The following is a 12508-nucleotide window of genomic DNA, read 5'->3' on the forward strand; positions in this document are numbered from 1 at the left end:
TGGACCCCCCCCCCCCCCCCCCACCCCATTTCCTCAGAAATTAAGAATTTCTTGTAATAATATTATTATGTGCAAAGTTAATTTGTATAGTTTCCTGAAAAAATGAATTATGTATCAAAAAAATGTAATATCTTTGTTTACCTTTCTGTTGGAAATGAAAAAAATATGAATATGAAAATATGAAAATACATATTTGTGACTGACCTGTGAGAGAGAACGCTTCTTCCTAGCAATGTGACGATCCTTGCCGTACTGACAATCTAACATCTTGATACCAATCACTATGTACGGCACATAGTCAAATACAAGGTGACCTTGACGCAACCTTGAGCTATCTTCCCAGCATACTTTGTGATGATCAGTTTCAATATCTGAAAGAACAAGGCATATGTATGTTTCACAAAATATTTCTTTGTACAATGTAACTTCACAACAACTTTAATACATGAACACCTACAATTGTACTTGTAGATGAGAAGTCTCGAGTTGAATCATTTATCAAAATATACATCTATATATTATTCAAAAACAATTTTAAACAAGACAAATGCGTCTGGGTCTCCGATATGCCTCAGCCAAACTCAGTTAAATATCATGAGGGAAAAAAAAAGTTAAAAAGTACATGCCATATGATCTATGACCTTTGATCTTTGACCCGACAATCCCAAAATCTGGTCACTAATCTCCCTATTGTGATGCATACTAGTCACGGTTATTTATATGGTGATAAGGTTTAAAAAACCTTGAAATTCATCTCTTGATCAGATACGAAATCGTAAATCGCCACAAACAAACCACCAGTTTTGCCATACTGTATACAGTAATTTATCAAATCCCAAGAGCTCTAGCATAAAACTACACATCATTGTTCACACTGTATCAAGCAACGCCTATTAAATAATAAGATCTGACCGTTATGAGTCCATGACACAAGAGAGAATGACATTTCAAAATCTTACCTTGTTTTCCATAGTCTTTGCTTTGCCTGTATGTAGAAAACTTGATGCCCACCGTTTGTTGGTAATGTCTGCGAACTCTCTCCGCACTCTCTATATTACTCACATAGCCAAACGTAGGAGACAACTCTACATCAAATCCATCTGACACTGAAATGGTACAGAAATATCAAAGAAAAAAGTTGGTTCCCTTTCATGTTTGCAAATAATTAAGATGAAGCCCTCTTCAATTGATATTTGCAGCTCGAGTCTACCAGGGAAAAAATTAATATTTATTTTTCGGGGGCTACTTTTCAAGCTTGCCTACATGAAAATAACATTCTAAAATTTGTTTTGCATTGAACTCTATGCAAATTCATGGGGGCTCTTTTGGGGGCTAATTCGCCCCGAGCCCCGTGTATTTTTTTCACTGGAGTCAACCTTCCGCTTGTCACCAATCAACCAAACTTGTTGTATTATACAGAGTTTTCTCCCCCTCCCCAAAATACCAAAAAAAAGAAGATAATAATATAATATTTGGGGGCAAATTGCCAAATTCTTGGGAAATGAGAACCAACCTTTTTTTTATCAATTTCTGTCCAGATTTAACATGAAATATGTTTTTAATGGTCCAGTATTCCACTTACATGTACAGTATTGCTTGAAATAAATTAGACACATTACCACCAAGTCACATCAACGTCTATGGGATAATGCATGCAGTCACGCACGACACAGTGTGAGACTGTCAACTTTATTCCAAGCAATACTGTACATACCTACATATACATGTATTATACTCTTTCTTTGTGTACTTGCCGGATCCAGTCCCGGAAAAACTTGCATACATGTAGAAGTGGGCTCTCATGTGCAATTTGGCACCATTTGGGTGTTTACCCAATAACAGGTGTTATATACCTCACTTAAGAAATCCAGCCATCTGATTGGTCGAAATTGGAGTCGTGATTTTAGCCATTTCCGTAAAGAAATGAAAAATGCCAAAACCCATTAATAGTCCAAGAGTGAGATCCTCAAAATTCTGGTTACTGGGAAAATATAATATTTTGCTGCGATATATGTTCTTTGAGCGAGCGCGGACACCATACAGTGCTTTTTGTCTGCGATTCCCAACTGATCGAAAATTTCAGTCATTTCTCTGGCGGTGACAGAGATGCCAACCCTATAGGATGGCTGTCAGTAACATTTACCATATTTGTCCGTAAGAAATGGGGGTCTTTCCGGAACGCAAGACATCGCAGTATAATTTTCGCGCAAAACGTACACAAACACCCAATCACTCTTACTGCATTTCGAACCTACCATTTTTAAGTCAAAAATAAAGATGTGCCTAAAAACGTTTTTAAAAATCTGTTTCCAGTCAAAGGTTCTCCTCCTCAGGTACTCGTTCTTTTGAGTGAATCCATGATAATATTCAGGAAGAAAACACCTTGTTCAAGCGTCGAATGGCAAATTCGAATCCACAGTCAAATGGCGGAACTCGTAAACTACACACGCACATGTACACTCACCAGTACCACAGCACACCAGCCCAGGCCGCTAGGCCCGGCGATCATGAACAACAACACACCGTATACTGCACTTGCAATGCGCCCGCTGAATCACCGAAGTCTTCGCTACTATACTTTGAATGGGTATTGCGTGTGCTGCGCGCATGATCATTTACCACCATGCTCCCCCAAAACACACATAGCATACTAGTATCAAAACAGTAATAACGGCGGCCGTGTTGTTTCGGAATTAAACAAGATGGCGGCGGACGGACCATATGCGCGAAAGTGCCTATCCAGTATAGGCAAATTCAGTGAACTTATGAGTAAATGCGTGCGAATGCAGCGCTGTGTACGGAAGCTACAGTACATGTATGTGATAAGGCGGCATTCGCTATAATGTACTTTTATTTATCGTTTCCCCGTAACCTTTTGATTGTTTACTGTAACGCCGTAACAAGAGCACTAAAACCGTAACAAATACGGCAAAACCGTGACGGTTAGCATCTCTGCGGTGATAAACAGACAGTTTCTCAGATTTTCTGTGATGTTTAACCAATCTTTACTCGATAGAAGGATATCGGTAAGGTGAGAATTCTTGGTAGATTTTTGTTTGATTTCGGCATATAAAAGGGATATCGACTGCTTTAAAAGGATCGTTTAACAATGTCAAATCTGAGATGCACGGCCCTACGTGTTATTCGTAATCAGTGTGTGTGAAATGGTAATATATTGAAGCCCTAAAAAAATTGCGATTCAAAATGATCAAGAAGTGCCTCAAAAAATTTAAAAGCTTTGAGTGACCTGTTTTACCATACAGTAAATCTCTGTGTATAAGGCGCACTTTTTTTCCGTCAGCAAAAATAAAAAGTGCGCCTTAAAGTTATACACAGGAACAGGATATTTTGAGTCTCGGAGTCTTTGCGTCTCGCTCCAGGTGCTCGGCCGTGTCAAAGCGCGGTGCGACGTCCCAGTCATCGTCGACGTCGTCGATGGGTCCGCACGTCCTACTTATCCGTCACGAATTTCATGCTTTAGCATGAAGTAAAAATGGCCGAGCGGTATAGGCGCCAGTTTCGTTCGATTCACCGGCAGCTTTTGCACCTTTTGCACGCACAGGTTCGATCTAGTGCTGTAGCCGAACCGCCGAACCAAACGGAAGTTCGCCGAACATGGCACTCCCGAACCGAACCGAGCCGAACCGAACGCAAAGGCCTGGTTCGGATGTTCGGCAAAAAAAATGTAAACGTTTTTGTAAGCTAATAAACTTTTCATTTTGTACCTAATTTTCATGTTATGATTGCTCATATTATATTTACTTTTTTCCCATTTTCCGCCCTTGTGATTTATGCCTATCCAGTGGTGGGCGCAACTTCACTGGCACCATTTAAATCCCAAATCCTGACCACGCTACGTCGCGATCGCAAGCCATAAACAAGAATACATGTGCGTGATCAAAACAAGTTCAGCTCAATTTGCTCAAACCCATTGAACAAAAAATTAATATTTTAATTGTAACCATATTGGACAAATTTTACAATATAAATAATGAAATAAATATATATTATAGTATGGTATTTATTTATTCACGAAAAATAGGGATTTTATATTTTTCCTATTGAAAATAAAAACTTATACAAAACAGTTCTTGGCGAGCCTGAAAGTCTCTATTCAAGATGGCACCTTTTATGACTCTAACATTAGACAACAACCGTCTCGGAAAATCTTTAAAAATATCATTTATTGACAAATTGAAAACATGAGTCTTTTAAAATTGAAAATAAAACACGATTCAAGACGGAAATACGAATGTAAGTAGTATTTTTCTTCACAAATAATTACGTTTAGAGCAGTTTTTTAATGTGAAATTTGTGCTGGTCGGAAGCAGTGTGCAGAAGTCCTCCGTGCCGGTCGGGCCCGGCAGGGCGGGCGGCCTGCCCAGTCCCGACCGCCGTGGCTATAACGCTGCTTGCTATTAAATTACCGAACCCCGAACCGAACCAAGTTCGGGTGAAAAATTGCCGAACTCTGCCGAACCGAACCGAACACGAACATAGCGTCTGACTTACAGCACTAGTTCGATCCCGCCTCCAACACAAGTTTTTTTTCTTTCCTGTGTTTGTATGATATATTTTAGATATTGTAATCTTTACCATTCTTTTAATTCTAATTAAAATGTAATATTTAAAATTTAATTTAAATGAGAATACATTTAGTCTTTATTTGATATTTATTAGCAAGTCTTTATTTGATATTTATTAGCAAGTCTTTATTTGATATTTATTAGCTTATTTCATGATGAAATCAATTAGATCTACATCTAGGCCTATAAATAAAATCAGTGCAACAGATGTCTTCCCATCCACGTCCAAACTTAGAGACCTATTTCCATCATTATTGCCGGGATTTTTATATAGTTTTCGTGAATGGAGGTATGAAATCAAAGCTTATTTTGTGATTATTCTGGCACGCAACTGAGTTTTGATTATCATTTATTAAAGGAAATTTTTCACAAGAAAATCAGAGAAAAACATTGTTCAGTTTCAAGAGCTCTGCCGTACGCATACAGTGTGTAGAGCAGTGCACTCTACATGTACATGTAGCTGCGCTGGCTGCTTGACTGAGTGAGTGAGCTATTCAGAGTCGAAGAGACTATGAAGGGCCAAACATGCCGATATTCGTACAACTATATGCTATATTATGTCTATCCATCCATGCGGCTATTTACGTCTATCCATTCATTGAAGTAGGCCTACATGTGAACACAACAGCGTGCATGCCGAAGTGCCATAAGATCGTTGGGGGGGGGGGGGGGGGGAAAGAAAAAAATCTGCATCTTACATGTTACACGCATGTGAAACATTTTTCAAAGTGTGGGGGGGGGTCAGGTAGATCAAAGCGAGTTGAGTGTAGGCGTGGGGTCCACGGGTTGTGGGGGGGGGGGACGAGGGGGATCAGGTGTTTTGAAGCGAGTTGAGTGTAGGCGTGGGGTCCACGGGTTGTGGGGGATGGGGGGGGGGATCAGTGGATCAAAGCGAGTTGAGTGTAGGCTTCGGGTCCACGGGGGTAGAGTTTCGTACCAACTACGCCGAGCGTACGCAAGATGGACGCAAACAATTACATGTAAACATGTTCAAATTTTTGGTAGCAGCGCCCCATGAATGTGTGGCTGAGATAAACGCAAAATGGCTGCCACAGCAAAGAGCGCCCGTTTAACGGGCGCAAACAGCTAGTTGTACTAAATATTGTCAGAAGGTACATGGACAATAGTCTACCATGTCTACTGTGATTAAATCATTGTTTTTCAGAAAAATACTCCAAAAATAGCAAGAAAATTGACACGAAACAGGTAATAAACATACCAACTTTTAACTCATGATCTTTATTTGGACATTTAATGAATATTTACTTCATTTTGGGTATGTTTTAGTAGACCTCTATCTAGGTATCTCCACGCCAGAGTTACAGGTCATATTTTGGATACCATACTGAACAAGCGCCCTGGATTGATATCTGCAAATTATGACACGATCACATGCAGTGGATTTTGAATGAATGAAGGAAGGTGGGCATTATATAAGTCTTAAAGGTACTATGTCCCTTTTGCAGCCAACCTCAAATGCTGTAGAACTTTGCAGGAATTATGAATATGTCATGTATGTCCTATCTGTGAAATTTAAACGTTAGCAGTGTCCTCATATTCAAATTCTGCAAGGAAACCTGTTTACTTGCTAGACTTCACTGTCAGACACTATTGAGTGACTGACTGGCTTTTTTTCTTCTTTGGTAATAACATACATGAAAAGAGTTGTAAAGGGTACATGAGCATTTGTCTACATCAATAACCCACTTCTTGTGATGGCCAAGATTAAACGTATGACTATTCGGTACAATTGTCTGAAAATCTAAGACTATTACTTTTGGGCTCTATAGCCCTAAAGTCGATTTGACAACTAATAGTCGTTATTTTCCCACTTGAAGACATTTTCAAGCCCCACCATTTCTAGGGAAGTTCCAAATTAGTATTATCTTTCAAATGCAGTTGGAATTTAACTTTTTCATTTTTTGGGCCTGCAAATGGGACATAGTCTAGACCTAGTCCCTTTAAATTAGAGTCTGTGAAGACAGGTAACTAGATCTAGGCCTAGATCTATAGTAGGGACTTTTCGATTTGCACGTTCACTAGTGGACTGCGACGTATGCGGTCACTTTTGAATCAGTGCGCATGCGCATCGACGAGCTCATCGTTCGTAGCAGAATTCTCGAACGCGTTTGCCCTTGTTTTGCCGTCGTTCGCAAACTGTGACGATACATGTTCGTAAGCAATCTTTTGTAGGCACGAAACATCACATTGAAGTCACAAAATGGACCCAATTGACCTGATTCTAGAACCGGAGAGTGGTGGAAGCATGAATTCTCTTAAATTAACACATGTTCGTGTCTGTAATTTCCCTTAAATCAAAATTGTTGCAGAATAATTCATAAAATGAACACATTTTATTTGTGTATCGCCAATTTGTTGCAGCATTATTTTCAAGATCAGTCCCATGCACCGAATTCGGTGTGTTGAATCTTTAGCTTTTCGAACGAAATTCGCGCTCACTAGACCCTAAGCAGAATAATTCATAAAATGAACACATTTTATTTATGCAACGCTAATCTGTTGCAGCATAATTTTTGAGAACAGTGCCATGCACCGAATTTGGTGTTATATCTTTAGCTATTCGATCGAGTTTCACGCTCACTAGAGTCTAGACTAGGCCTAAGCATGCTAAGCGAGAGTCGTAGTTGTGTAAAATCGTAAAGGTAACGAACAACAGTCAGCGTGCCTCGTTAACCCTGCTTAAAAATGACCGCATACGTCGCAGTCCACTTATGAACGTGCAAATCGAAAAGTCCCTAGTGTAAAGTACTCGTTCGTTAGTGCGTTTGCACGCACTTGTAATGAACACACGTGTAGATCTAGCCTAGATCTACTGCCTAGATAGAAACGCTCTTGAAGAGCGTCACAAAGCGAACCATCGCCCCGCCGTACACATGGTACAGCTGTACAATACTAGTCTAGACCTGTACACTATATCGGTGTATCAATCAGTGCAGTGTACGGTATCATGTGCAGCTAGTACTTGGTGCATGGTGCTATTTTATTTTACGATGATCAATGCTCATTAATATACGGTACCTCTGTTGTGTTGTATAGCTTCCAGATAAGTTTCCATGGCTCCTGGTTCATTATGATCGGGAGAAGTCATCTCTAACGTTAATGTTAAACTTAAAGCACCTGTTTTCTCGTACCTGTTTTCTCGAGAGCCTACACAATACCATTCATTATTAGCGTGCATATTGTGACCTCAAGCCAAGTCGTTTAAAATTAAAAATTAAACGATGATCATGATCGATGTAGATGTACAATGTTATTTATTTGTGAACGTTTAATTTGAAAGGTTTATGATATTATGAAACTTTTGGACATTTTTTTGTAGGATTTGTCAGTAAATATAAGATGAAATTGTCAGATTTTAATGTTTAGTCATGCAGGGAAAAGTTAAGCTTTCGAACATTTCATTTTTGTCATGTGTTTTTCCATCAAATTTGTTAGTTATCATGCGCCCATTTTTTTTATTTTACAGAAAAAAGACTCAAATGTACGGAGCCCCGGAAGTGACATGGAGAATTTTTTTTTTTCTCGTTTTCCTGAGATAAATTCTCGTTTTCCTGAGATAATTTTTCGTTTTCCTGAGATAAATTCTCGTTTTCCTGAGATAATTTTTCGTTTTCCTGACATAATTCTCGTTTTCCTGAGATAAATTCTCGTTTTCCTGAGATAATTTTTCGTTTTCCTGAGATAATTCCCGTTTTCCTGAGATAAATTCTCGTTTTCCTGAGATAAATTCTCGTTTTCCTGAGATAATTTTTCGTTTTCCTGAGATAAATTCTCGTTTTCCTGAGATAATATTTCGTTTTCCTGAGATAATTCCCGTTTTCCTGAGATAAATTCTCGTTTTCCTGAGATAATTTTCCGTTTTCCTGAGATAAATTCTCGTTTTCCTGAGATAATATTTCGTTTTCCTGAGATAATTCCCGTTTTCCTGAGATAAATTCTCGTTTTCCTGAGATAATATTTCGTTTTCCTGAGATAAATTCTCGTTTTCCTGAGATAAATTCTCGTTTTCCTGAGATAATATTTCGTTTTCCTGAGATAATTCCCGTTTTCCTGAGATAAATTCTCGTTTTCCTGAGATAAATTCTCGTTTTCCTGAGATAATTTTTCGTTTTCCTGAGATAAATTCTCGTTTTCCTGAGATAATTTTTCGTTTTCCTGAGATAATTCCCGTTTTCCTGAGATAAATTCTCGTTTTCCTGAGATAAATTCTCGTTTTCCTGAGATAATTTTTCGTTTTCCTGAGATAAATTCTCGTTTTCCTGAGATAATATTTCGTTTTCCTGAGATAATTCCCGTTTTCCTGAGATAAATTCTCGTTTTCCTGAGATAATTTTTCGTTTTCCTGAGATAAATTCTCGTTTTCCTGAGATAATATTTCGTTTTCCTGAGATAATTCCCGTTTTCCTGAGATAAATTCTCGTTTTCCTGAGATAATTTTTCGTTTTCCTGAGATAAATTCTCGTTTTCCTGAGATAATATTTCGTTTTCCTGAGATAATTCCCGTTTTCCTGAGATAAATTCTCGTTTTCCTGAGATAATATTTCGTTTTCCTGAGATAAATTCTCGTTTTCCTGAGATAATATTTCGTTTTCCTGAGATAAATTCTCGTTTTCCTGAGATAATATTTCGTTTTCCTGAGATAAATTCTCGTTTTCCTGAGATAATATTTCGTTTTCCTGAGATAAATTCTCGTTTTCCTGAGATAATATTTCGTTTTCCTGAGATAAATTCTCGTTTTCCTGAGATAATATTTCGTTTTCCTGAGATAAATTCTCGTTTTCCTGAGATAATATTTCGTTTTCCTGAGATAAATTCTCGTTTTCCTGAGATAATATTTCGTTTTCCTGAGATAATTTCCGTTGTAAAATGAACAGTTAAAATGAATTGAAAAAATACAATTTTCTTCTAATTTTATAACGTTTTGGCATCTGAATGCCCCCCCCCCCCCCCCCCCTGAGTACGATGTCATATATATTTACTGTAAATTGCGAGCGGGCGAAGAGCGCAATTAACAAATAAAAGACACTAGTCTTACTCGTACAAATTTAGGTACAATACCAATTTGGATGATAAATCTTGATTTAAGAACACTTTATTAACAGACTGCCCGATTACAATAGGGGACAGCCCACGAGGCCGACGGCCGTCAGCCTAGGGCCTAAATCCAGTTTTAGGGGGGTATTCAGCAGGCGCGGATCCAGGATTTCTTAGGGGGGGGGGCCCAAATTTGAAATTTTGCGAGCCAAATATTGGTACGTAATGGTGACCAACAGTGACGTAATGCGGGGGGGGGGTCGGTGCAGGGAGGGGCGATTTTCCCCCTCCCTCCTCCGCGAAACGCGGAAGCTCTGACGTTTCATTAAATTATTAGAGAAAAAAGACGATTCGTTGTACCGTTTTCGAAAATAATTCTCGTCTGAATTTAGTTTTCCCCCTCCCGCGCGAAGCGCGGAAAATTTTACGATTTATTAAATTATTAGAGAAAGAAGACGATTCGTTGTCGAGTTCTCGACTCTTTATCCTCGTCTGAATTTAGGTTCCCCCCTCCCGTGCGAAGCGCGGAAGCTTTTAAATTTCCTTAAATCATTAGAGAAAGAAGACGATTCGTTGTATCGTTTTCGAAAATAATCTGCCCCCTGGATTTCACCTAGGGCCCTTCGGCGGGCCCTTAGATGCTCATCTGACGGTAATTTAATGCCTATAAAACCCCTGATATTTTGGGCTCCGCCCCCTGGACCCCACGCCAATTAGTGACGTGCCAGTCTCACAAAATAATAAGGTATACAAAAAAATGCTCATCTGACCTTAATTAAACGCCTAAAACCCCCTCCGCCGCCTCGACCCCCCCCCCCCCCCCAGGGGCCCTAAGACGGCCCCAGATTCAGACAAGGATTAAGAGTATAGAGAACGATACAACGCATCGTCTTCTTTCTCTAATAATATAATGAAACGTCAAAGCTTCGCGCAGGAGGGGAGGGGGGGGGACTGAATTCAGACAAGGATTAAGAATCGAGAACGGTACAACGAATCGTCTTCTTTCTCTCATAATCTTATGAAACGTCAAAGCTTCCGCGCTTCGCGCGGGAGGGGGGAACCTGAATTCAGACGAGGATTCAGAGGCGAGAACGGTAATACGAATCTTTAATGATTTAATGAAAGGTAAAAGCTTCCGCGCTTCGCGCGGGATGGAGGGGGAACTAAATTCCGATGAGGATTATTTTCGAGAACGGTACAACGAATCGTCTATTTTCTCTAATGATTTAATGAAACGTAAAAGCGTCCGCGCTTCGCGCGGGAGGAGGGGGTTGGGGGAGAATCTAAATTCAGACGAGGATTATTTTCGAAAACGGTACAATGAATCGTCTTCTTTCTCTAATGATTTAAGGAAATTTAAAAGCTTCCGCGCTTCGCACGGGAGGGGGGAACCTAAATTCAGACGAGGATTAAGAGTCGAGAACTCGACAACGAATCGTCTCCTTTCTCTAATAATTTAATAAATCGTAAAAGCTTCCGCGTTTCGCGGAGGAGGGAGGGGGAAAATCGTCCCTCCCTGCACCGACCCCCCCCCCCGCATTACGTCACTGTTGGTCACCATTACGTACCAATATTTGGCTCGCAAAATTTCAAATTTGGGCCCCCCCCCCCTAAGAAATCCTGGATCCGCGCCTGCTGAATACCCCCCTAAAACTGGATTTAGGCCCTAGGCTGACGGCCGTCGGCCTCGTGGGCTGTCCCCTATTGTAATCGGGCAGTCTGTTAATAAAGTGTTCTTAAATCAAAGTGTTCTTAAATCAAGATAGATTTATCATCCTTTTTTGTACCTAAATTAATTTTGTACGAGTAAGACTAGTGTCTTTTATTTGTTAATTGCGCTCTTCGCTCGCTCGCAATTTACAGTAAATATATATGACATCGTACTCATGCAGGGGGGGGGGGGGGCATTCAGATGCCAAAACGTTATAAAATTAGAAGAAAATTGTATTTTTTCAATTCATTTTAACTGTTCATTTTACAACGGAAATTATCTCAGGAAAACGAAATATTATCTCAGGAAAACGAGAATTTATCTCAGGAAAACGAAATATTATCTCAGGAAAACGAGAATTTATCTCAGGAAAACGAAATATTATCTCAGGAAAACGAGAATTTATCTCAGGAAAACGAAATATTATCTCAGGAAAACGAGAATTTATCTCAGGAAAACGAAATATTATCTCAGGAAAACGAGAATTTATCTCAGGAAAACGAAATATTATCTCAGGAAAACGAGAATTTATCTCAGGAAAACGGGAATTATCTCAGGAAAACGAGAATTTATCTCAGGAAAACGAAAAATTATCTCAGGAAAACGAGAATTTATCTCAGGAAAACGAGAATTTATCTCAGGAAAACGAAAAATTATCTCAGGAAAACGAGAATTTATCTCAGGAAAACGGGAATTATCTCAGGAAAACGAAATATTATCTCAGGAAAACGAGAATTTATCTCAGGAAAACGAAAAATTATCTCAGGAAAACGAGAATTTATCTCAGGAAAACGAGAATTTATCTCAGGAAAACGGGAATTATCTCAGGAAAACGAAATATTATCTCAGGAAAACGAGAATTTATCTCAGGAAAACGAAAAATTATCTCAGGAAAACGAGAATTTATCTCAGGAAAACGAGAATTTATCTCAGGAAAACGGGAATTATCTCGGGAAAACGAAAAATTATCTCAGGAAAACGAGAATTTATCTCAGGAAAACGAGAATTTATCTCAGGAAAACGAAATATTATCTCAGGAAAACGAGAATTTATCTCAGGAAAACGGGAATTATCTCAGGAAAACGAAATATTATCTCAGGAAAACGAGAATTTATCTCAGGAAAACGAGAATTTATCTCAGGAAAACGAAATATTA

General features: G+C 39.1%; 1 protein-coding gene across 4 annotated transcripts in view; it reads right to left on the reverse strand.

Moving 5' to 3' along the window:
* Positions 1 to 7976, reverse strand: part of LOC100890916 (methylosome protein 50) — a 30703-nt gene extending 22727 nt beyond the window's left edge. For 3 of the 4 annotated variants that reach the window (XM_011680064.2, XM_030987887.1, XM_030987886.1), the window contains exons 1-3: positions 7626 to 7976; positions 960 to 1106; positions 205 to 371 (exon numbers count right to left, since the gene is read on the reverse strand). In XM_011680064.2, the coding sequence (XP_011678366.2) occupies positions 205 to 371; positions 960 to 1106; positions 7626 to 7785 (474 nt within the window). In that variant the 5' untranslated portion in view covers positions 7786 to 7976. The remainder of the gene's footprint in view (positions 1 to 204; positions 372 to 959; positions 1107 to 7625) is intronic. The other variant, XM_030987889.1, reaches the window with a different exon arrangement.
* Between the last annotated feature and the right edge of the window lie 4532 nt (positions 7977 to 12508).

The sequence above is a fragment of the Strongylocentrotus purpuratus genome, unplaced genomic scaffold, assembly GCF_000002235.5.
Source record: "Strongylocentrotus purpuratus isolate Spur 01 unplaced genomic scaffold, Spur_5.0 spur5_scaffold_17, whole genome shotgun sequence".
Lineage (NCBI taxonomy): Eukaryota > Metazoa > Echinodermata > Echinoidea > Camarodonta > Strongylocentrotidae > Strongylocentrotus > Strongylocentrotus purpuratus.